Source organism: Notechis scutatus, chromosome 4 (assembly GCF_049901735.1).
Source record: "Notechis scutatus isolate UNSWTSFEM ecotype Mainland chromosome 4, rNotScu1.2, whole genome shotgun sequence".
Lineage (NCBI taxonomy): Eukaryota > Metazoa > Chordata > Lepidosauria > Squamata > Elapidae > Notechis > Notechis scutatus.
Genome location: NC_142012.1, coordinates 29,247,996 through 29,274,809, shown reverse-complemented (window position 1 = coordinate 29,274,809; position 26,814 = coordinate 29,247,996). Strand labels below are relative to the sequence as shown.

The following is a 26,814-nucleotide window of genomic DNA, read 5'->3' as shown; positions in this document are numbered from 1 at the left end:
TATACATTTCTTATTTGAATAATTTACTTGCAAAAAGAAAAAGGTTGATTTTAAACATTCAATACACTTACCAGAGATGGGTTTAAATCTGTGATCCTATAATTATTTCTTGGGAATAAGTCTCATTAAATTAAATACTTCTAAGCAGAAATGTATGAACTGTAATATTTCTATCAAATAAAATCTTTTCAACAAAGGCTGACATGTTCTTACAGAACTAGAGTCTATTATTAGGAACTGTTTGTGCTATTATTTGTTGGTATGAAACCCCAGCTCATGTTGGAACCCCAAATTATTCTTTTGACACTGCTGTGATGGAAAGCCTGCAAAAGATGTCCCAGCCACCTTGATGCAATTTGTCTTTCGAATTGAAAAAGCTATGAGTTGTGAAGGTAAAATGGCACATTGGCGACTTTGCAATTGGGTTGTTTTCTCAGCAATGTGATCATTGTTACATGTTGCTAAAGGGGATGGACTGAGTAAGTGGGAGAGACAAATTCTAGATAATTATATATATATAAAATAGGCTTATAGGAACAAGACACTGAAGCTCTATGGATGGGAGTAGAGAGAGATAGAGAGAATGATAACGCTTAGGAGATAGAATGAGGGAAGAATTTACCACAGTGGGAAAAATATCACCAATAAAGATTACAAAGCAAAGTAAGGCAAAGAATTTACCAGTTTTGTTCAATTTCCAATAAACTTATAGCAGATTCAGAAATAAATCGGCTCAGCTCACAAACCAAAAAATATAGAGAGATAATCAAGTCTACAGTTGATCCCAATGTGGTGCAGGTACGAGCACAGAGGTACCCTTAGCAGTTTCTCATCAAAAGCTTTGAAGATTTTTTTTTCAAATAAGAGAACATTTTTGCCCTATGTCCTCCATAATATGCAACCTGAAGCATGATCAAAGGGAATCTTTTGGGACTCCATCAAAGATTTTCTTATCAAAAAAAGCAAGAGGGGAAAGGCAGAGGGTCAGATTTGTATAGTTTATTGATGGCCCTATGCAAGTTATTTTTCCAGAAACCAAATATTCAAACCCTGGCATTGGAGTTCATAAAAATCATAAAAAACTTACAAGCCCCAAATAATCCTCAAAAGAAATGGCTTTCTATTATATGACTGATTATGTCAAACCAGATCTTTCTGAAAGTTCTTTAGGGCTCAAGAGTACCCTTTAAACTCCAGCTTGTTTTAAAAACAAGGCAATAACTGTTATTTTTAATGACAGTATATAACGAAAATAATGCCATAAAAAGAAAATTCAGGAGACAATTAAAAAAATAGCTGCTCCAAGTTTGCATGCTTAAAAACAGAATCATATTTAATCTGCAGTGATATTTTTTTTACATATATTTAAAGTATCAGTGGCTTAAGTAGAAATTTCTGAATAGAAAATGAATTATTGCAATATTTCAGAATAGTTTCAATAGCACAAGCAAACAAGAAACACTTTTGAAAATGACTAACACTAAAATGTTACAGTGTACCCAGTTTTAAAATGTTATACAATGCATTATCTATTTTGCTATTGCATGAAATATTTTTTCTCTCAGGAGTTTTTAAATCTAGCTTTCAAAACACTCGTAAATTTCATAGAGTCAACCTTGCAACCTGTAGTTGCATTTTGGAAATAAAAGTTCATCCTTGAACAGCTTGCAAACATCCATGAAAGAAAAATATATGTTTTTAATGGCTAATAGATAATCAAATGCTCCAAAAGCACTAGTGGTTTAGTAAATCATTTACCAAACATAGACATTGATCTAACACCTTTAATATATGCAAGATAAGTAGTGTGAAACATAATTATTTAATATCAATTTTAATTTTTAAATGCCATGTTCTTCTGAAATTTGCCCGAGGAACTTCAGATATCAATGAATAACACTAGCAACAAAGAAAATAATAAAGTTGCAGGATAAAATTCTCAGAAAGATCTTACTTACGCAGCAGCCTCTTGTTTTGACAATCCTTTGATATGCATGGCCAAATAACGATCTATGGCATTTTTTCCTTTGATCAAATGCATCCTAAAAAATTTTTAAAAATAAAGAATACTGAAAGATGGCTTAATATTACAATACACTCCATGTTTTAGGAACTAAACCTTGCTTGGAGAAAGGCAGGTATGTATATATTGATGAATTCAAGCATATTATAAACATCTACAAATATAATTTGATTTTTTATATGAATCTATCTCAAATCTTTATTTTTTGTAGATTAATAAATGTAGCTTTAGGAAAAAAATATTCACTGCTTTCATATTCATTGTCCACTTATTAAAGCTTACTGTAATAATAACTGCCAAATAATATTGTCTTAGACAAATTACCAAGTAGAAAAGTGGTGTAGTATTGGATACGTGTAAATCTTAATGGAATATTTCCTGGGTGAATGATCTCAAGTTCAGGAAAAAAGGCATCAAACAATGTATCCATTCTAGATGAAACTGCATTTTCCTTCAAGAATCAATTATATAACTTCAACATTAAATAACCTTAATTAATTTCAACCTTTCCTGGACAGAAATAGTTTAACTTACACATTGCTAAGATCTGGGGAAACCTAAGTGCAATTCAACCCTCAGCTATGGAAGCTCTATAGGTATTGTAGCAAAAGTTAATCATTTTCTTGCCCATCTTATTTCTGAGTCATATGAAGCCTCAGACTGGTCATACTAAGTCTTTAGGAGGCCATAGTTTTCAAATAGCAGATTCAAACATCAAATAAAAGATAGATTCAATTCAAACAGATTCAAGATTTGGCAGATAACAGATTAAAACAGCAAATAAAAATGTTTTTATAAATATAACAAAAAATAAAACAAAATTCATAGGTTTATACATATATTATTTAAATATATTGCTGTAAATTCCTGAATAAGAGATAAAATTATGCATGAACACAAGCATCTCAGTCATAAATATCCAATAGACTACAGTTCTCTGTTAAGCACAATTAAAGCAATAAAGTCATATTGCGGTGCATTGTAGGTATAAAAATAACCCTAATTTAAACATTTTTCTAGTTGATATCTGTGCATTTATGCTGTATTACTTTTTCAATTTCCATTTTATTTTTAATTTTCCGAGACACTCTTTCTGTATGCAATGCAAACATAAGTTGGTAAATTAAGAAAAACAGAATGTATTTGCCATCAGATCTGCACAGTTATTACGACATTGTACACCGATCTTTACATATGGAAATATATCAAACTAAAAAAGTATAATCAGAATTTACATGATCTCACAATTCAAAAAGGATCCAAGTGTAGCTTCCTTGAGTGAAAAATGTTAAGGAATTGGTAAGGAATCTCAGGTTATATCTATTTAGAAATAAGTATCATGGTATTAAATCTGCATGACATTATTTCTCTTTCCCTCCCATCCATCCATATTTTCTGACAAAATATAGCAAAAATGAACTATGTTATATTTCCGGTATGTTAAGAGAAACTATACTTTCTATAAATATTAACTACTTTTAGTAATCTTATAAAATAAAACATACAACACAGCATTTTTAAAAAGTGCAAACTTGATATATGTCAGCAGTTCCTCTAATTTCCAAAGAAAGGTACAAAGGCTTTTATCATTTCTCTATTGAAAAATGTGGTTTATTTTTTTGATGTTTTTTGATGTTCTATGGATTTGACATTTATGCAGTGTAAAAATTGATACAATACTCAAAACTTATCTGATTTTAATACTTATATGTAAATATATGTAAACTCTCAGTTGCAATCTCTCAGTTGCAACTATTGTTGATTGTGCTCTTGTGATGAATTCTATAAAGCCCATAGAATTCATCACAAGAGCACAATCAACAATAGTTGCAACTGAAAGGTTACAAATAAAGTGAGGGAATAAAATTTATCCCCAATAACAGCTATCTGAAGAAACAGAAAATGTAATTTAAATCTATAGAGCATAAAATATTGTACTATTAATAACTACTAGCTATTTATAACAAGTGCCATTTCAAAATGTCATTTTGAATTTTAAAATGTGAAAATATTTTTGATTCTACTTTTCTAGTATATTGTTTATATATAATTTTAATTCAGAATACATAATTTAGATTCTTATTGTGCCTTGGTTACTGTATTATTATTTTTTTACTTTTATATATACATTTATTTGCAACCATAGATTTTAGCAAGATTGATACTGTATTATAATTATTCTGTTAAGTGTAAATTTCAAAGAATCACAAATGAATTGAAAAGAAAGCTAATATATTTTTTTTAAAAAATGTATACCTTGCAAGAGTCGGTGAAGCGCACCTCATCTCCTCCATACTTGGATGTGATCTGGGACTTTGTATAGGTATTCGAGGAAACAAACTCATTCTGAACTAAATAATTATAGAATATTTCAAAAATTAGCATCAGATAGTTCAATTTACATAGACATTCCAAATTTATTCCAAATATTTGCTGATAGAAATAATTCAGACATACATCAAGACACTTTAATTCCATCTGACATGATATGACTGTAATATCTAGGTATCAATTTGACTAATGATATAAATGATGCATAATATAATCAAGGAGATGTAAATTCATCCTCTGGCCTAACTTCTGATCCATTTGACATCCCTAAATAACAGATACTCTTGCTCTCAATTAATACATTAAAACACATTTTCACTGCAGTTCTACAACCCATTTTCTATGAAGTATGTTGAACTTAGAGGTATAGCTTCTATTACATTAGAATTAGAATTATGATAGTGAAGAAGTAAAGTTATAAAATGTTTTTTATAAAATCAATTTTGTCATACTTAAGAACTAAATTTGTAATACTTAATTAAGTAGATTTGAATATATCACTGAAGAAAGGAAAATTGAGTAAGTAAAGACCTACATGGGCAAACCCACCATTTCTTTCTGTTTTATTTGATATTATTGCTGTTATTAGTTTTAGTCCTGAGTTTTAGTTTTAATCCATTAAGTTTAATATTTGATCTATTAACATTAATAATATCTATTTTACCATGCTACAGGTAATCCCCAACACATGACCACAATTGTGCCCAAAATTTCTGTTGCTAAGTGAGACAGTGGATAAGTTTTACTTCATTTTATGACCTTTCTTGCAACAGTTGTTAAGTGAATCACTGCAGTTATGAAGTTAGTAACATGGTTAAATGAATCTGACTTCCCCATTGACCTTGTTTGTCAGAAGGCTGCAAAAAGTGATCACATGACCCCAGGATACCGCAACCGTCACAAATATGAACCAATTGCCAAGCATTTGAATTTTGATCACATAACTATGGAAATGCTGCAACAGACATAACTGTGAAAAACGGTCATAAGTTACTTTTTTCAAAGTCATTGTAACTTTGAATGGTCGCTAAATAAATGATTGTAAATCAAGGAGTATCTGTATATTACATTAAGTATTCTTATTTGTAGTTTTTTTTGTTACAATGGTCATTGATCAAAATAAAGGAAATTTTAGGTGATTTGTGGTACAATATGTCAACTTGTATGTTCTGGTGAAAATCTGCAATTAAATTGTAGCCATCATGAAAAATAACAAATTATGGATCAAATTGGTGCATTTAAGAGTATTTAATATGTCAGTATATATTACCAATTAATGCCCTGCAATAATAAGATAGTATTATTAGTCTTATTTGAAACTGAATCAGCATTTACTTTAAGCAGAATAACATCAACAACACAGCAAAACAAAGTAGACTTGTCAATCATTTCGGAATTCATAAATGGTAAAAGGATTTTATTTTTATACATGATACTGCTCTCTTTTTCCAACATACTTAGCTTTTCCTTTGTACTGTTAAAGTTGCAGCTGCCACTTCCTTCCTTTTGTAACTCTGTTACAGATCTAACAATCTTAGCAGCAGGAGTAGCCTTACTCTTAAATTTAGTTTAAAGTAGGTATTGTAAATCCTGTTGGCTGGCCTCAAGACACAAACATTTAATAGAGGCAGAAATATAGCTCAACAAACCCCAAAGGGATATTCACTAATTGTCAGAACTATTGTAAGGAAAGATATAGTTTTTCATTTTAAAAATAGAACAAAATTTATCAGAAGAAAAATATGGTTTCAAATGATGGAAAAATAGTGTGTGTGTGTGTGTGTGTGTGTGTGTGTGTGTGTGTGTGTGTGTGTAAAATTAGTAATATATTTAGTTCAGATTTGGCAAATCTTTATCCAATGAGAAAATTCCAGGCAGGTTCCAGGACCAACCCAAATTTATCTGAAGTTAGGGAATGCCAGCAGTTCCAATCTCTTCTTCCACAGCCATTCTCCCCATTTCCTTTTTATTTTCTCTTGTAATTTAGACAATTCTTCTTGCTCAGCATCTTAATGGACTATGTAGCAGCTGGTCAGCAACATTTCTTGGCTGTTATTATTTTTCAATTAAAAGATTCTTTATTAATTCAATTTATTGAGTTGATATCCTGTAGCAATACTCACAACTCCAATAGTATAGCAGATATGAAAAGGAAAAAAAATTAAACCTTTCACAGTAAGATTAAAATATAAACACAGAGAAAAGAGACAGAAATAGAAAAATGTACATAGAAAAATAGGACTTTAAAATATTTCACAGACTTATAACCCCACTACAATTTTAATTTTAATGGCACACAACAATAAAATGCAGAAAATAAAATCAAAGGTTTAAAACTTATTATACACAACCAAAATAAGCTGATAAATTTACAGCAACTTACAAGGAACACATAATTGAGGCTGGCAATAACAATATACACTCTCATCGCAGAAAGGATTTATCTATTATGATAATCCAGTGCATGGGGGTGTAAACCCAAATCTTCATGGCTCTACATGGCCTTGTAGCAAAGAGGGTTAGGGCAGTAGGTGAAAATCACTGGAATACTTTCCCCAAAGAACTCTCAGTTTTCAGGACAGTCTGAAAGCCATCCATAGGAAACAATCCTGATTTGTGCAAAGATCCTTCCCAAATACCAGCACAACATACCACTAAGCTCCTTCTGGTCTTATCTCTCCTCATTTTCAGAAGTGTGGGGTGATAAAGATTTTCTACCTAAATGCTCTAGTCAGTTGGATTGATATAGGTTGGAAGAGGCGGTCCAAAATATGTCTGTTAAGTTATAAAAGGCTATATATGTTAAAATCAGGATTTTATATTGTACCTGGAACTGAACTGATATCAGTGCATGGACCTTAATATTTGTATTATGTACCATAATGGGTTGTGGAAAGACTTTGGGAGACAGAAGAAAGAGCTGCCAACTAGACAACTTGCATGTTAAAGATTTTTAGGGGACTAGATTCAGGAGGCATTTCAGAAGGGACCCTTCCTAATTTTCTTGAGAGTTAAAGAAAAGGAAGGGGAAAATACTTAGTTTTTCAAAATTCTATTAGCGTAACCCTACAATAGAGTGAATGCTGTACTCATATTATATGCTTCTTGTCTGGATTAACTTGACGAGCTAACAAATTATCCTAGGTAGTTCTCATTTATTGACTGCAATTGGGAGCAACAACTCTGTTGTAGAAGAAGGAATGGCAGAACTGGCGGGGGGGGTGAAAGAGAGATTAGCCTCGAATCCCTAGTTAGTAACAAGTGAACTAATCCAACTCTTCTTGAGTGCCATTGATCTTTATCTAGCTTTAACCAGGTACTGGCTGTTAGTTGAGAAGATTCCTGCATGTATGTTTTTAGCAATAAATCAACTTAATTGAACCTTTGCATGTGGACTTGGTCTTTTGTGCCTGAAGTTCTAAGTGACATTTGTAAAGGGAAATTTCACAGCACCACACCGATGAATGATGTCAGTTCTACCTATACTTATTAAGCAAATCACCTTTATCTGTATATTTATTTTTTGTACAGCTAAATGGAATGTATATAATAATGTTCCCACATTATATTTCCCCATAATAACTTGTGAGATGGATGGAGCCCAAAGGCATTCAGCAGCTTTCATGTCTAAGGGATGATTAGAACTCTCTCGTCCAACGCTTAAAACTACTATGCCTAATGGGTTCTATTGGATCAGTAAGACTGCAACAGGCATGCCAGTCAAATCTAGACAAAGGACACTTTAATTATGACATCTGACCCAAGGAGTCCACAACCAATGATGGTGGAAGAAATGTGAGCTGATATATTCCTAGGTGGAAGAATATTATTAGTCTATCCAAGTGCTTTCTACTCTATTACCTTGGAGTTAATAGGGCCCTAAACCTTCTGACCAGGCAAGCCAGTTCTGGTGGTTCCCACCTTTGACCATCCTTTATTCTTGACTCACATAGTATAGAAAGAAAGCCATTAGTCTGCATACCAAGAGACAGAGGGGAAAAAATAGGCCATCCACCTGCCCAGAAGATTACTCTAAATATAACTTTCTCTTAGTGCTTAAGCATAAGATAGAGAGGATGCAAGGCCTCACTTATGAACTCACTGTATATTTTGAAGGCCATTTTTCTTTTCACTGCAACAGTGGAATAATTAGAAGAGATGGCTAGAAAGGATGGTGGAAAAGGCATATTCCTTTTTCTATCAGAGAATCAATCATATTCATTGTATATAAGTTCAATTAAGTGATTTAAATAATTGCATTCAAGTATCTTTTACTGTTATTTCCCAGGAAAGAAAATGGGAATTAAAGTCAAATCAGTTTTCTCTGTGGCTCTATTAGTCCCATATGGGCACCAGATGCTATAGTTTCCCACTATTAATTAAGATACAGGATAATTAGACTGATCTAGATTTTTCTGATAGGAAAAGTTCATATAACAAAATATTTGCCATGAGATAGAATCAAAATAGAAGAAATGATGGTGTATTCTGTTTCAAGCTAAAATGCAAATGCTGGCATAGAAAAAGATTACAAATAATTAGACTATATTATTAAAGTAACTTTAATAATATAGGTTAATGAAGTCAAATAAAACATAAGATGTCAAATGAAAGCTAGGTACAAATCTCAGAATAGGCAAAATATACAATGTATTCAAAAGTGGTAACATATTATCAAATATTATTCAAAATACTACTCAGACCCCTATATGTTAAAATAAAACATTAATCTCCCACATAAAACAAAAACATTGAGATCTCCCTAAGAAATTTGGTTTACAATGTAGTGGTCTTTTTAGTAGTGTCCCTCTTTCCAAAGGGAAATAAGCCCCTACATTCATAAATGTATACTGAAGTTATAGTTGTTCTTATTACATTATTGTAGTTCCATTATTTTTGTTATGGACTATTATTTTATTGTAGATTGTTTTCACTGATGCTTTAATGGAAGACTATTTTTAACCTTTTGCTGGAGGAAGACTTGTCTAAATATTAGACAATATTAGCTACCTCTGTAGCTATCATGATTAAATTCATAGTAATCATAACAAAGAAACTGGGTCATTTTATAACTTTACTACAGCAAAATTATCCTGCCCTCCTAGCAGTTCAAAAGCATGCAAATGTAAGTAGATAATTAGGTGCCACTTTTGTGGGAAGGTAACAGTGTTCTTCTGCCTTTGGCATATAGCCATGCTGACCACATGACCACCGAAAACAAAAACAGCATTTTTTTGGACAATGCTGGCTCCCTCAGCCAAGAAACAGAGATGAACACTGTGCCCTTCTGAAGTCAGACACTTCTGGATAGGGAAACCTTAACCTTTACTTGAGAAACAGATCACATGTATTAAAAATCTGTGTAATATTTTGCTAAAAATTGACAAATTTTTCTGGATTAAAGATAATACACACACACACATACAAACACCCCCACACACCCATGAAACCAAATTGGTTATAAACAGTGCTTGAATTGTTCAGTACTTCTCTTTTATTATAATGGGAGGGAACAGTATCTACCATAATGTTCAGTTTCTTATACAGTGAAGTTGTACTTAAAATTATAAAACTAAGCTATAACATTTAAGGTCTGCAAAGAGGAAGACGTGTGTTTTATTCTTCATTAAAACAAGGAAATAGGATTAAAGAAGAAGAAATGTTAATCTCAGAAAGCATTCTAGGCTCATTTGGAGCATCTTGCTGTAATAAAGGCAGTATCTTAGGTCTTTCCCGCACTGCAACCTTAAATGATCGATTCAACACCGCACTAACACCGCACTTATACAGTAGAATTCAAAAGAGCTACTGCCCTGGGATAGAAGCTGTTTTTCAGCCTATTTGTGCTTTAATATTCTGCACCGTCTGCCAGATGGTAATAGTTCAAAAAAGGGTGCCCAGGATGAAATGGATATTTGAGAATATTTTGATAATATTTCTTAAGGCAGCGATAGCTATAAAGCTCTTCCAGTTAAGGAACCGTTTTCCCCACTCGGCTCCCACCAATCCCCGAAGTAAAAAGAGAAGCCACTCGTTGCGGTGGATCCTCTCCCTCCTTCCTCCAGCAATAGCTTTGGGTTTGTTTGTTTTTTCTCCGATAGGCAAAACGGCTCCACGTCGCGTTTCTCTTCTTCCCTCGGGCACAACGGAGAAGGATGGCTGACCAACAATGATCTTTCACCCACCCACCCCATTTCGAAACGACACGTACCTCAGTGTATATATCAATCCAATCGACACCCCCAAAAAGAGGTGGGAAAAGGGGCCGAATGGACGCACGCAGTACCTGCCTCGAATCTCTCCCCCGAGCCCGATCGCCAGCCTCCCTAAGGGGGAAGAAGGACGCGTCCTCGTTACCATGGTAGCGGGGCGGCGCTTAGCTTAGGGGGCCGGGCGGGACTACGGAACGTTCCGCCCAGGGCAGGCCGGTCCTTCTGTTTCGGCGCTGCGTGGGGTTCTCCCCGGGACCGTCTTCGGAGAAAGTGGTCGCCGAAGTTGCCTCGAAGGGATGAAGCTATTGCTTGGAGCTGTTGTCTCAGCGTCGCTAGCCATACCGGTGTGCTTCAGTTACTATTATTAACAATGAACAGCGTTTATTTATCACCAGCGTATATTACTATGCGTTTTGTTACGTGTTTATGTTGTTACGTTTAATTCTTACTGATCGTCAAAGTCAGGCATGAATGGCATAGAAATCTAGTAAAATAAATAACATTTATATATCAATCCTTTACTGATTGTCATACAGATGTTGTGGACTCTTAGCAACCAGATTTTTTCTCCAGGAACAGTGCCCCCATTGCCACGTACTCCATATACTTGTTCCTCTTCTACTTTCTTTAGTAGGTGGGTCTTCATAAGTGTCTAAGAGTAAATGACCCTGGTCACTTGGACCTAGAGTGAAAAATTCCGATTCTGATTTGTTCGATGATTCATCAGTCCGTTTTCTTGGCAGTCCATGGTATTCTCAAGAGTCCTTTCCAGCACCAAAGTTCAAAAATGCAATTCTTTTCCTGTCCTGTTTTGTCAAAGTCCTATTTTCATTTCCTTAGCAATGAAGGAATATTATAGACTGCGCATGGGTGCAACAAGATCCAGAGATGCTCTGAACAAATGGTGGATTCTGCTCTTTGCGATTGTGGTGACATGCAAAAAACATCACTTATGTATACTTGTCCTTTGTGTTCTGATCAGTGTACACTTAAGGACCTCATGGCAGTGTGACAGAATGCAATTAACATTGCTAGTTTCTGGGGAAAATCTCTTTAACTTGTACACTTGTATGCATTTTAAGGCTGTATTTAAAATGTTATGCTGTATAGTATGCCTTATTTTAATTGTGATGCTTCTGACATGAATGAAGTAGCATATCCTATATCAAACCAATTGCAACCAACTGTTATTATTTGATATGTGTAGCAGTGGTGGGATTCAGTTTTTTTTACTAATGGTTCGTGGGCGTGGCTTGGTGGGCATGGCATGGCTTGGTGGGCATGGCAGGGGAAGGATACTGCAAAATCCCATTCCCTCCCCACCCCATTAACCTGCTTTCCAGCTCTGTTCTCCTGTGCAAAGCAACAAAAGAAGACCTAGCTGACCAGCTGGGATTCGGGAGGCAGAGAATAGATGGGGCGGGGCCACTCAGGTGGCATTTGCCGGTTCTCTGAACTACTCAAAATTTCCGCTACTGGTTCTCCAGAACTGTCAGAACCTGCTGAATACCACCTCTGATGTGTAATATATCTTAAATCATTGTTATGACTTTTTAATCTAAATGAAAGGAAAGTCATTTGTTAAAAGTAATATTTGTTAGAGTCCTTGTTTGCAGAGCTAAATAGTATCAATTTCAACAATTTCCTTAAACTTCCATAAAACAGATTGCTAGTTTAGCAGTGCCACTTGTCCCATGTGCATGGCTTCAAGTCAGTTTTGACTCTCAAGCAGACAGATCCAAGACGTTTTCTTGTAAACATTTTCAGAAGTGGCTCGCCACGTCCTTCTTCCTAAGCCTGAGGTCACCCAGCTGTCTTTTCTGCCTAAGGCAGAATTACAATTCATGTTCACCTGACTTATAGCCCAGTACCTGTAACTGCTTAATGCCTCCAAAATCTCTAACAGCTGTGTAACTTCAAAAACACAAATAGAAGGGTTTCCTATGTTTCACAGAGATGGTTAGTGCAAATGAAGCAGCTCTCTTTGAAGAAAGAAAGCAACCAGCAAAACGAATAGCTGTGTGAACTCCTAAACAGGCAGATAACAGGAAGTCTTGCAAACAGCATAGGACTTCATGGATTCATTAAAGAGAAAGGCTTTTGTTCACTCTTAAATGCTTTATAAAAATTTTTCAGATACTTAGTCTGCATCATTCTCTTTTTTAATGACCACATAATCCCTTGTGGGGTGGAGTCTGGGCAACTGAATAGAGCTGAATTTGAGTTTAGAGGCTGTTCCGACCCAAGCCTTGGTCAAATCAAATAAACACAAAGTATATATAAAAGCAAACCTTTTTTAATGTGTCTCTGTGAATTCTGTTCATTCACAAGAAAGAGTCGTTAAACTAATTGTCCCAGATAAGAACAAGCCCTTTCAAGGTTGTGAAAGGCTGCCAAGAACACAAGATTAATTGCAGGGAAATATCCAAAACCAACAGTCTCAGAAAACAAACCAGAATAGACAGGACTTGCACAAGAACTTGGAGTTGAAAGAACTACTTTGCTTCCTGCAAAGAACCCAACCCCCGAGGACTGGCTTTTACCCCTTATGGGAGGGGCCATCACCTTGCAGCCTTACTCCCAAGTCGCCCATGCTGCTGCAGCTGCTTTTTCCTTCAAGCAGCCCTGAGCATACATGCGCTGGGCACAGGATCCTTGGGGTCCTCTGCATCACTGCTGTCAGACTCCACAAGCTCCGAAGGCAGCACCTCACTCTCTGATAGTCCTGGCCCCATCCCTGCATCACATGCAGGCCCCTCATCCGAGTCTTTGCTGTCAGAGACCTCAGCCGTCCGCACCTGCTGCCAGCAAACCACAACAATGGCCGGATGCCCTTCCTGTTGCCAATGTGGAGTTTTATTCAGCAGATATACTCTCAGTGTGCCCAGAGAGAGAAATATCTGCCTCAACCTAGGATCAAACTCACAGCCTCCTGATTGTGAGGCAAGAGCCCCACACCTCCACCTCTAGGCCACCACACTTACTCCGCATAGCTCTACCAAATACTCCAGATAACAGGTTCTCAAACTGTCTAGCAGACATTCTACACAACATTAGTAACCTCACATAATTTGGGAATAAAATTTTATAAATATTAAAATATTGAAAAATAGGAAAAAAGATCCAATCTTCCATCAACGTTTCAGATCAACATTCTACTTAGCTTACAACAATGTAATAGTTGCTGGAATCTCTCTATGCTAAACTCTGATTAGATTCTTGATCAATATGTTTGCTTTAGGAATAAGCAAACACATTGATCAAGAATCTAATATGGTCAAGTATTTGATAATATATGATTATTGAACATTATAGTCTATACATCCAATATGTTGAGTGCACAATGAACACACACACACACACACTACATTGTATGCTTTGTTAATAAAAGTTATTTTAAAATATTTTGACTGTTGGAATACAGTGTATAATAGAAGCTAAATAATTTTTCTAAAAATAAGTTCATTTATGTCCATATAACTTAAAATAATTGGATTAAATGTGTGGATTCTGTAGAGAGAAAAATGATACTATGATACTAGCACAGGGATTTTCAACAATTCTCTTGCCAATGCTGTTTCTTTGACATCTAAACTACTGGATTTGTATAGAAAATAAGCACATAAACTGAAATGTACATTGTTCTTTTTATCACATGGGAGTTTTTTTCCCCTCTTGGAAACATAAATGTAATTTTGTGTATGGATTATTGTGTATATATACATGCCTTTTTTTGAACTAAGTTACAATATATAGAAGTCTGTCTAAGGAAGTATAAACATCCTTACAATTGAACATTGTTCTTAGTGAACTCATCAAATGAAACAAGCAAAGTGTTAAAAAGTTTCAATATTTACAAAGTTACTTACCAAGCACATCTAAATTATATTAAAAGTAATCAAAATATCTTTACAATCTCCAAGGCATGTCACAACTTTTGAGCACCCCTAACGTTTGGAAATTGTAAGTTGAAAAGTTTGACACACACTAGAAATCATACAAGGTATGTTTTATTTTAATTACTTATTCTTCTATGCAGAACATAACATCATAAAGTTGCTATTATTTTTTTCTAAAAAATGAGGAAGATGATATTTTCTTTAAATTGCTGATATTGTTAAAGTAGAATTTGTCTTCACCAATTTATAAATAAGCAGTTTTCAATGTCTGAATTCATTTATATGCTGGTTTCTGTCCTACTTTACATCTGTATACACATACAGTCTGTGTGCCTATAATACATATGTATGGTGCTAAATCTGGTGCTAAACTTCAATTTATTTCAATTTTAGATCATGAGATGATTTGTTTTAATAATAGTAGTATAACTTACATTACTTACAGCAAGACTGTGGGGGAAAACTGAAACAAATCAGAAATATAATAATTTACAAATGAATAGTAACTATAAACTTATATTCTCTGCCAAAATGTTCTTCCCTTCTTCAGCATAAAGAACCAGAGGTTTTGCCTGCCTTAGGCAAGGTAGTTGGAAGGGCTGCTTCAAGAATTAATGAACAAAAATGGCAAGACAGGCCAAAGTGCTTTTATTGTATGTATTTGCAATGGGTGTTTACTTTGTTTTTATGATAAAGCCACAAGAAATGCAAAGTAATTTGAATAAATGCTTTCCAAGCCCTGACCTATAACAGCTATATTTTTTTTCAAATTTTAAATAACTGGGGCTTTAAAAAGGAATAGAGTGTTATTATTAATGATACCTATGTTTAGATAAAGAACATAAAATAACATTTTGCTTTGTTTTGTTTAGGACAAAGTTCCCTTCGGAATACTATGCAAAGAATTACCGGTACATATGAAAAGTGGATGAAAATTTTAGTAAGTCTTTTATGCCATCCTAATTCACAAAACCTTTTCCAGCAAAAGGTTTAAAAATATGCATCCAAATAACAAAGAAATAACAAGAATAAAGATAATGGGGTGTGTTTTTTTTGTATGAAAAGGATGAATCAAACTATACTTCAGCAGGGGACTGCTCTCTCCACAGCCAAAATCCTTCAGAAGAATCAGGTCTTCATAGCTTTCAACAATCTTAATAGGTATCTCCAGGTGTACATAAATGTGAGACTAGGGAGTGGCGTCGTGACAGTAGGTTCATATACAGCAGCAGTGGGATCCTACCTGTTCCTCTATCGGTTTGGTGATCGCGCACGCATGTATGTGTACCTAATGCCCGTGCGCAGCTTTCCCCACACCAGCCGAGGCCTGCAGCACCAATCAACTGAGAGGATAAAGAAGAGAAAAGCGCAGCGGTGGGTGGAAGGGCTGATCCTGCGTTTGTCTCTTCTTTCTCCTCTCAGCTGGTCATCGAAGGCTTTTTTTTTACTACCGGTTCAAGTGAACCGGTAGCATACCACCACTGATATACAGTATCTCTGTAGATCAGGGGTCTCCAACCTTGGCAACTTTAAGACCTATGGACTTCAGCTCCCAGAATTCTGCAAATTGAAGTCCACAAGTCTTAAAGTTGCCAAGGTTGGAGAGCCCTGCTGCACATTACACTGTTTTAAGGAAAGGACCCAAAGAGAATGCACTCTTCAGATCTGATTGGATAAGCAAAAACTAGTTGGAGTAGACTTCCCTGAAGATATTCAGGTCTCCTGTGATGTAAGGCAACTAGAATATAATGGCTACCAGTGAAGTTCCAGAAGCAAAGGTGTTACATTAAAATACCTAGTAGCATCATTCTATAGGAACTGCGGTATTCTGAAATGAGTGGATTTTCCAAGTGGTTTTCAAAGGCGGCTGCACAGACTCTGCATTGCAATAGTCTAAATTATAATTAAGTTGTGAATGACTGAAAGTAGGGCTTTTTAGTTCGAGTAAAGATGCTAAGATCTAATTGTTTGAAAATCCTCTCAGGTGCAGCTTTAAGGACTAGAACTAGAAATAGGCAAGGACAAGAACTAGAATTGAATTTACTGGCTTTGAAACCTTTTTCAAAGAAGAAAAAGAAAAGCCTACTTCTTTTTCTTTCTCCTCTTCACATGTAGCAGACAAGGACAGATTGTTCTTTCAAGAACTATCAACTTCTTATTTGAGGTTTTTCAAACACCTTCCTCCCATTGCTAATCTATGGTACTGTGTGCTAGATGGCTTACAGCATAAAACCATTTACTTTAAATCAAAGCATCATAAACTAATATTTTAGGGGATAAGAGCCACCTGTATGACAATTTCCAAAGAGAGTGAGTATAATGAGAAGAGAGAGTATACAGGATTTCATAAGGGAATTGGAGTGGGGTACGAGATGTTAAATTAAGATCCCTAACCCATTTTTTCTTTTAACGTGTTTGCACTTGGATAACTTAACAGCCTGAGAAGGGAATAAGAAGAAACAAAGGCCTTTCTATTGGTGGTGCCTTAAGAAGCAAAAGTGAAGATATATCTGTAGTCCTTGAAACAGTTGTCAAAGGACTGGTGCAGTCAGTGCCACAGTGATGAGAAAAGATGAGAATTAACTAGTTCAAAGAAAGGAGGCTCTGTAACAAAAGTTGACAGGGTAAGCAACTCTCTTTAAAAGTGTTCAAAAATCAAACACAAGCTCATAGCAGCCAGAAGCAAGAGATGTAGGATGTTGTTGGAGGGCTATAGACTCTACAAACACAGATTTACTTATTTATTTCAGCAACTAATTCAGCAAAGTATTCCACAATTTGAATAAAATCTAGATAGCATGACAATTCATTGGATACTTCTACAGAGTAGTGTTCACATAATATATCCAATGTATGATAATTTGAGCCCAGTAATAATTTGTGCCTCAACTCTGGGTTATTTTGTTCATTGATCAGTTTGTTTGTTTTCTTGGCTACCCATGAAGTATTCTGCTACACCAAGGTTAAAAAGTGAATTAGCAATAAAGAATAAGACAGAGAAGTAAAACACAAAGGAAGAAAAATATTAAAAATGAAAAAAAGGGTTAAGAGAATATGCTTTGGAAGGTTTGTATTCTTAAAAGACTGGAACCTTAAAATACTACTTTTTGACCAACTATATTAAATTGCAGACCTACATATAATGACATTTTAAAGTTGTGAGATTATACATGTCACTTTTGCTGTTTTTCTCATGCTAATCATATTCTTCTAGTAGGAATATCTTAGTTTGCCTAATGTTGTAATACTTGTGGGTGAAAAAATATTTATCGTTTTTAGTCACATATTTGTTGCTCATATTTTAACAGAGGCCATCCTAATATTCTCTATATATCACATGAAAAAGTTGTTTTATTAATTATACTGATTAGCCATGGGGCAAGCATTTAATTAAACCACGAGAGATAAAAAAGTGACAAATTATCCACTCAGGAGAACAAAAGTCTTTATATTTAATTAGTTTAATCCAATAATTGTGCATGTTAAGCTGAATTTTTATTTTAGCAGGATTGAAGACAGCCAAAAACCTTGTGGTTTTCCTGTTACTTGTTTGTCAAGTGTTATGCTGTTGCCTTATATTTAATTAGTAAATTATTTGTATTATTTTCCCAATTAGCAAAACCAACCATAGATAAACACTTTGAAAAACCTTCCCTAATTTTTAGAAACTTTTAATAAGCATCAAACAATTTATGATCTGAATGTACAAAAGCTATGGTATTAGATGACCAAAGAAAAATACTGATGTGTTTTACAGAACTTCTATCGCTGCTCTTTAAAAATGGAACATAATCTAAGAAGAATTGAGATACATTCATGTTAACAAATATTTGAATATAACCTTTAAATTAACCTTTCAATAATAATAGGATATACAACAAAAAACTGCACCATGGAATGTTTTCAGGTCATTGTGCTTTCTAGAAAATGGTCACCAAGCACCTAATTCTGATCACATGACTGGGAGAATGCTATATTGGATTTATGCATGAGGAATGGTTGTAACTTTTTCCAGTGCCATTGTAACTTTGAACAGTAACTAAATAAATGATTGTAAGTCATGTACTATCTGTAATAGTAAAGCATTCAAATTCTCAAATAAAGTTGATATACCAATGTTTTTTACTCCCCATTTTGTGTTCATTTCCTGAGAAATGTGTTACAGTTCTTTTCTGGTTTCATTTCGATAGCTATCCTTTCATCTCTGATTCCTCTGGTTGCCTTAAAATGGCAGATTCTTGACTGATTGCAAGAATGATCAAGCTGGGCATTTCTATGTTTAATAGCTTATAATGCCACAACTCTTCCTCCATTTATTTTTTCTATTGCAGAATAGAAGAATATATTAGCATTCCAACCAAACTCCAGCCAAGACAGCAAGGTGGCTGAGAGCTTGGCTCCCGCCCCCAAACCAGAGGGAAAGACGCCCCGGTCGACCAGGCCGAGGAGACAGTAGCGCAGAGCGCAGGAGAGGGGGGTCCTTGATTGAATGGATAGACTGAATAATTCATATACTATTTTCCTACTGTATAAGCATTTTATGCTATATCCTCAATGTGGGAAGTATAAAGCACCTATTTTGATTATTCATTTCAACTTCTTTAATCCTCATAACAAAAACTTGTAACTAGTTAAGGCCAGACATGCTTGTTAAGCAGTGTGGGGGCTAGGGGTTCTTTAAAAAAAAAGTTTAACATTTTGTTTTTGAAGAACATGGCAAAATCAGATAGAAATCAGTTTTAGCATATTAACAAGCAAGTAAACAATAAAAACAAAGTAATTCAGCAACAGGCAGAACTGAATACTGAATGTTGGCATGTGCTTGTAATATTGAATTATATTACTTTATACTCAGTTAGCAAATGAAAACAAAATCTTGTGAAGCATCAACATTTATATATTACCAAGATACCAGAAAATAAAATACTCAAGCTGACCAGATAACAGCTAATAAAAAGAACAAAAGAAACATAAACCGTGCACAAAAAAACTTGGGATTAATGAAAATTTCTAAAACAAAGAGGTTTAACAAGTAAAATATCATAAAGCAGCAATCTCATTTCTTGAGGTAGAAGATTAACGTGAGACTTGTCACTTTTTTTGTGCTGAATAAAAATAAGAATTAAACCTTATTATCCTACAATAAAACAGTTGGAAAGAATTATTGCTTTTATTGACAGCTGAGTGTCTGGAACAAAGGTATTTTTGCAATTTCATAGGGCCGTTTTTTAAACTCTGCAGCATTTCCAACTTCTGCATTCACACAACCCATTTGAACAGAGCTGCAGTTCCCAGAGGAAACCATTTCTTCCCTCACGAGGGTGCATTTCCTTGTCCAAACTGCCACAGGTAGAATCCATAGGTTCCCATTTGACATATTGCGTGATTTCTGTTGGAATGTTGTGGTGCAGCTAGAATATTGTAAAAAAAAAAAAAAAAAGTTTAAAGCTAAAATTACTTCCTACAAATCTCTGGTTAAAATGGAATTTGAAACCTAGGTTAGTCTTATTTTTGTCCACTGTTTGATAGTGAGGAATTAAACAGCATTATTTTTACTTATTATTACCTTCTATTCTCCTCTGAGAAACGGAAATAGCTCTACTAGGCTATGAGGAACTGTTCTGTAAGACATTAAAGGAACACTGTTGAAGATAAATTTTAGAAATTCTAAATTATAGCCATTTGTTCATTGCGAAACAAGCACTTTTGTCACGCAAAGCTTACTATTTTATGCTTTCAGCTATACTTTTTTATTTGTAAAATAAACTAAAAAACACAAATAGCTTGATGCATTTAAAGCATGGCAGTGCTAAAGGCAATGGAGTTTTTTATATCAGAGGTATCATTGCTGCTGTGTACTTTAAGTTCAGAGACTGTACAGCAGACTGTGCTGTCCATATCAACATTCAGGGGGAAAAAAAATCACTATTTCCCTTGATTAAAGATATTCAGATACTAATTTGGAGAGAGGAAGTGAACATTGCTGTGTATGTCCCTACTTCCAGTTGAAATGCATGATCTTCTGAAACTACACAACCAACAAGTTCCAACAACCTGCTGGATCTACCAAATTCTTCCCTGACACTATTAGTTAAGCACCAAACTACATGTGATAATTAACATGCATTTTATTAAAAAAAATAGCCAAGTTATCAGATAATTAATAAGATCTCAGCAGGAGTAGAGAAGCATTGAATCTTCTCTTTCTGTTTAATAATCCTGAAAATAATTCCTTTCTAAATATAATATTTGTGTTGGGAAGAAATCCCTTATTCCTCCACACATGTTTTTCTGGTACATTAGATACCTCTGCCTTAATTAAAGCAATTTGCATTTTATAAAACCCTAAATTTGGATTCTGGTACATAGGGTGGCATAGAGAGCTTGACCCTGAGTTTCTAGGAGCAACCAAAGTTTCAGTCCTATGGTTTCAGGAGTTGATAGGAGCAAGATTATTAATTGTCAGAATTTTAGAATGTTCCAGTTGCAGCATCGTACAATACTAAGTTCTCCTCAGATGATCCAAGAAAGGGAAAAATCACAATTGCTTTAGTTGGATTTGTGCCTACAACTACCCTTAATATGGACCATGCTGACCTGGATTATTAGTAGCTATAATTCAATATTGTCTGGAGAGCTACATGTTTACCACCAAGTTCATATGTTCTTAGATTCAGCAGGGATCCAGTCAAGAAGAATTAGTACTTGTTGCTCTAAAGCAACTGTCCCCAACTTTGTCCTGATAAATTCCAAAATTACTGTTTCTCTCTCCTCCTCAGCAGAGAGATAAAAATCCCATCCCCAATAAACAAAAGAGATTCCTACATATCATTAAATCATATAATGATATACTATTTCCCAATTTATGAAACATAGCCCATCATCTGGGGCTACACTAATGAGGAACCCATTGTCTTTATTACATTTTTATAATTTATAGAATTAACATAAATTTAATGTTAACAGCAGTAAGACTGATAAATTAAGTGTTAAATTCTATCATTCAAACTGATGAATCCTATTAAAGAACATGACTCTTTCCAGTTGCATGTTCATACAAATACTATAATTTGTTACTCATCTGTTAATAATGATGCAGTTCATGTTGTGTTTGTACATGGTAAGTTTATTACTGTAATTGCAACAAGCACTGAAATTAATTACACGGCAGCACTTGCAATCTATAAGCCAACTGTTGTATATTCAGTTAATTTTTATTCTTTTTATCATTCAACCCCTCCTTCCACCTTTGATGTGTTTTATTCTCCTTATTTGGCTCCTCTGTGGAATAGTCTTGGAATAATTCTGCAGTTTTCTTTTATGACTGAAACTTTGCATTTTAACAGTTGTCTGGAGAAGGATCTTTCCTTGTGAAATATCAGTTTTAATAACCAGAAAGAAAAATGCCATAAATCTACACTAACCACATAAAACTAAGTTGAAATCTCTCAGAGACTGATTAACATTGAGACTCTACACAGATTTTTCAATAATTAGAGGGTGTGCTTGCATGGAACTATGACTGCTCTGGCCTTGATGCTTTTTCCCTTAGCAACCAGCAATTATTACAATCTAGAGTACATCTCCCTTCTCCTTCTTCTTGTAGGGGGGCAGGGGGAGATGATTCACTTAAATTTATACGATCTTGTCATCAAGGCTGTGATAGCAACATGATTTAATTATTGCATTTCTCTTTTCCCAGCTCCTGGTTTTCTCAGGAGCAACTGACAGCAGTTGTCTCTTTGTTCGAATATTGCTTTGCCTTCTGCTGGCAGGAAGAGGAGTGGATCATCATAATTATACTAACATAGCAGATCCCAGTTTCACAAGATCAGCCAACCAGTTTTTTGTTTTTTGTTTTACTCATGGAGTTCTATTATATAATTCTGCCTTAAAGTTGCCCTGTAAGCATTCTTTTGAATAAGCCCTTACATCTATTATTATTTTTGAACAACTCATGGCCCCAAGGTTCATTAATAACACATTATTTTGAGAGGTAAATCTTAAGTGTTTTGATATGTGTATATCCTATAATACAAATGCAAAGAAAGTTACAGTACAAGACAGAATCTCAGAATATTGCAACTTCAGATTTGTTGCTATCGAACTATATATTAGTTTCTCAGAAGAACTGAAGCGGTGTAACTGAAGTTACACTGGCTTTTATGAAACTAAAGGTCTCTTATAGTGAGGATATAATTTTCCTTTTGGTAAGTGAACGGCAAATTCATTGGCATAAGATTTAGACCTTCTATTTATTGCTGGAAGATATCAGCATTTTGCTAAAGAAATAGAAGCATTATGCCAATAGGTCTTAACTGGTATTGTTTCAAGCTTATACTTGGCACTTTGGCACTATTTTCTCTCTCTCTCTCTCTCTCTCTCCCCCCCCTCTCTCTCTCTCTCCCTCTCTCTCTCTCTCCCTCCCTCCCTCCCTCCCTCCCCCTCTCCCCCTCTTCCCTTCTCCCTCCTTCCCTCCCTCCTTCCCTCCCTCTCTTCCTATTTCCCCTTCTCTCTCTTTCCCAACATATCTTCAAAGCATTCCTATCAATATTTTCTGGTGCCAGACTTAGTCGCCTGCGTTACTTCTACCCTGCACACATGAGCTGTATTTTACCATTATGTCCAAAGTACATGACAAAACTCTTAGATTTATAAATGAAGCCCATCTTGAAAATGATGAAATATTGTCTTATAAATTGTTACATGCTGAAACTACATCTTTTCCCTTTCCTCTCAGGCACTGCAACAATGAAACTTTGGTTTTTGAAATGTTTGCTTTGTAATTCCCTTCCTAGGGTCGTTCAATTTACCAGTCAAAACGGGTTTCTGATCATTTTACCACTATCTAACAAACGTGTAGCTATGTTCTTTAGTTTCATACATTATCTCAGACAAAAGAAAAGTTAGGCAGCACCATTTCCATCCACTACTAGGAAAGCTGTCAGAAACATAAAGTACAGAGTTTCATTGAAAAAGCACAAACTCCCTAGTTCTCCCCAAGTCTATACATTCCTAGGCTTCCTGCTATATGCATTCTCCCATGACTAGTTGCTGATCACTCACAGTCTTATTCTAAAATTCTAAAAAAGCAAGTTCAGATAAGTATCAAAGCTTTCAGCATGAAGCATCTGAGAACTGAGAACCATCAGCATTCTCTGTTTGAATTGTCAGACTGTCTTTTCTTCTCATTTACTAATTGAATGTCCCCAAGAACAAAACTGCTATCCCCATTAAAATTCATAGTTCATTTCTGTTGTCTTCAAGAAGGAAGAATTTTCTCATCATTTTCTAAAGCCATCAGTTTAATACAAGGTATATGTCTTTCCCCTATGAGCAGTGAGACATTTTTTAAGGTTCTGCCATAAATTTTTGTTTTTCTTGGATAAGAGAACATGGAGAGATACATAAAATATATTAGCAAGTATGCCAGTATAAAATAAAGGATACTCTAGAACAAGGGCATAGCTATTGACTTTATCTTAAGTACCCAAATAGCAACCAATTTAATTGCTTCTAAAATTGTCTCCAGATTTGGGCTAAATTCAGACATATTTCTTCAATTCTGGATCTGCTCATTATACTATTTAGAAAACACCAATTTCATGCAAACTGTGATGGAAAAGATTTTTTTTTCTTGTTCCATCGGCAGATTCCTGAGCTGTCAAGGTAACCACTGAAAAGAAGCTTTTCTATATTCAACATGGCATTGAAGGATGGCAAAGTGATCCTTCCTCTACGGACAGCTCACTAGCAGCACCCTGCAGCCACCTGCTCTCTTTTCCTTTCCTCAATTGCTTACCAAGTTCTCCTTCTAACTGAGCAGTGGGAAGAAATCATAGGTAGGAAAGGCTAAAGCTAATTCTTTCAGACTAAAGGTTAAAACTGGTCTAGTGACAACAAGACAACAATTAAGAAAAAAAAAAGCTGTGACATTGGTGATGCTCAGAAGAGTGGGCAAAGAATGAGAGAAGGGTAGATGTTGAATAGCAATAGCACTTAGAGTTATATACAGCTTCACAGTCCTTCTATAGCCCACTCTAAGTGGTTTACAGAGTCATCATATTGCTCCCAACAATCTGGGTCCACATTTTACCCACCTCAGAAGGATGGAAGGCTGAGTCAACCTTGCACCTGGTGGGATTCAAACTGCCAAATTGCAGGTAGTCGGCAGTCAGCAGAAGTAGCCTGCAGTACTGCATTCTAACCCTGCGCCACCATGGCTCAATATTGTTGCTTGACAAGTGAGTTAGCCTGCCTGGCTTCTTATATTCTACACTCAAAGCCTAAAACTGACTCCAATTTGTTTTTTGTTTTTCAAGTGTCTATAAGAAGACAACTTTACACATTCCAATAGATCTGTATGCAAAGACTAAGATGATATTCGAACATACTAAAAATAATAGTTCAAAAAATAGTTGTTTAAAATCCTGACCGTTCTTCAATGCTTATTGTCAAGAAGCATGGTAGCTCAACACTGAACTGTCTATAAGCACTCTGAAAACCAGAATGGAATATTTTGTTTTCTGTTGTTTTTATAGTTACATATATTCCCCATATGGAGCTGTGGTGGTGCAGAATGCAGTATTGCAAGGTAACTTTGCCCACTGCCAGAAGTTAGATCCTGATCGGTTCAAGTTTGACTCAGCCTTCTATCCCTCCAAGTTTGGTAAAATGAAGACCCAGATTGTTGAGGACAATATGCTGACATTTGTAAACTGCTCAGAGAGTGCTATAAAGCTCTATGGGGCATTATATAAGTCTAAGTATTATTGCTATTGTTATGAATTTATATTAGTTGGTATTTTAAAGGCTTTCATGGTTACTTGGAGAATGTTGTGTTGGGGCAGTGAGTGAACAGCAATAGAGTTTTAAAGTTTAGAACTTTGTTTGTATGCTGTATAGCTTGCCCCACACTAGTTAAGTATCTTAGTAGCCTCTGGTGGGTGAAGAATACTATTCCATCACCAGTATTAATGTTAACTAGAAATTCCTTTCTCCTGGCTATGGACCTTAGAATGCAGAATCTGTTCTTTTCTTCACTTCTGGCACTGACCCTTATTTCAGATGTTACCAAACACAATATGTTCCTCCCTGGACTTCTAAATCTTTGTTCTGAAGCCCTATATTATTTATTTAGTTAGTACATTTATATTCCACCTTTGTTCTATCTCATGTCTTTGTTTCCCTGGAACTAAGTTTGATTGAGCTTGTTGTGAACTCAGCTCTGGGACTTTAGAGTCCAAATGAATAGGACTGAGTTCTATAGTAAGCAAGGAATAATCAGTTTGTCCTTATCGCAGGTTGAAGTTTATTATTTTTTAAATGCAGTTATATTGAAAGATATATATTCTCCAAAATGGATTGTAACTTTATGTTTCTGTTTATAGGATTTGTAAGGAATATTTATGAAACACAGAGTTGTAAAGAAATCAGGCAAAATTACATTAGGGCTATATCTTTTTAAATGGAGCAGCATGAAGTAAAATAAGAGGGGTTTTCCCCTTCTTCCCATTGTGCTTGTTAAATCAGATTTTTTTTTTTGGCCAATACATGTTGATTTTGTAGTCCTCCATGCACATGCCATTTAGACTGAGTTTGCAACATTGTTTTACAAATGAACATGGAAGTTAATGAAGATTTCAAAAGGACTAGAATTAAATTACTCTGGAATTTCCCTCTTACCACCATTAATATATGGAATGATAATTCTGAAAGCCGTTGTCTACTCTGCAGAAAAGTAAGTACATAATGAGAACAGCTATAATAGAGACTGCTTTTGGCAGCCTACAGCCTTAGCTTTGACTGCAAAATCAGTGCAAAAGGTCATCTAATACTAAGCTATTCTGTTTGAGCCTGGAGCTTTGAAAAAGCAGCTGAAAGTCATGAAACATAAGGTCCCTTTGAGTGTAAATAAAACATTGGGGAACAGAAATACAACTGGAAAGCTCTTTGGAGATGAGAATATAGGAAGAGAGTAACAGGGAAAGTGGTTGTAGAAAACATAAAAGTTGCTTTGGCAGTTATTGACCAAATTTGGCACACATACCAGAAAAATTAGGAGGGAAGCCAAGAAAATTCTTACTTGTACCTAATGATAAAAGATTGCATGATGACTAAGCCTCAGAGACATTTATTTTCAAGATACATACAATACAAGCATCTTTTCGTTATTCATAAGAAAAAGTTCATGAACCACCTGATCATAAGAAAAATCATGTTTTAATACTTCTGATACCACCTAATGTTTTCGTTCAGAAGTGCTTTACATGTAGACTTTAAAAATCATTATGTTGGGACAGCCATACTAAGAATATGAGACAGATATGGACACAGACTGTTTCTGAAA

The 26,814-nt window shown here is 35.1% G+C and overlaps 1 protein-coding gene across 5 annotated transcripts in view; it reads right to left on the bottom strand.

The window, feature by feature from the left end:
- Positions 1-10,707, bottom strand: part of TTC29 (tetratricopeptide repeat domain 29) — a 93,214-nt gene extending 82,507 nt beyond the window's left edge. Inside the window, exons 1-3 of one of the 5 annotated variants that reach the window (XM_087963059.1) lie at positions 10,645-10,707; positions 4,280-4,374; positions 1,959-2,042 (exon numbers count right to left, since the gene is read on the bottom strand). In XM_087963059.1, the coding sequence (XP_087819185.1) occupies positions 1,959-2,042; positions 4,280-4,368 (173 nt within the window). In that variant the 5' untranslated portion in view covers positions 4,369-4,374; positions 10,645-10,707. Of the gene's footprint in view, positions 1-1,958; positions 2,043-4,279; positions 4,375-10,565 lie in introns of all 5 variants that reach the window. The other 4 variants (XM_087963061.1, XM_087963063.1, XM_087963062.1 and 1 more) reach the window with 4 other exon arrangements.
- Between the last annotated feature and the right edge of the window lie 16,107 nt (positions 10,708-26,814).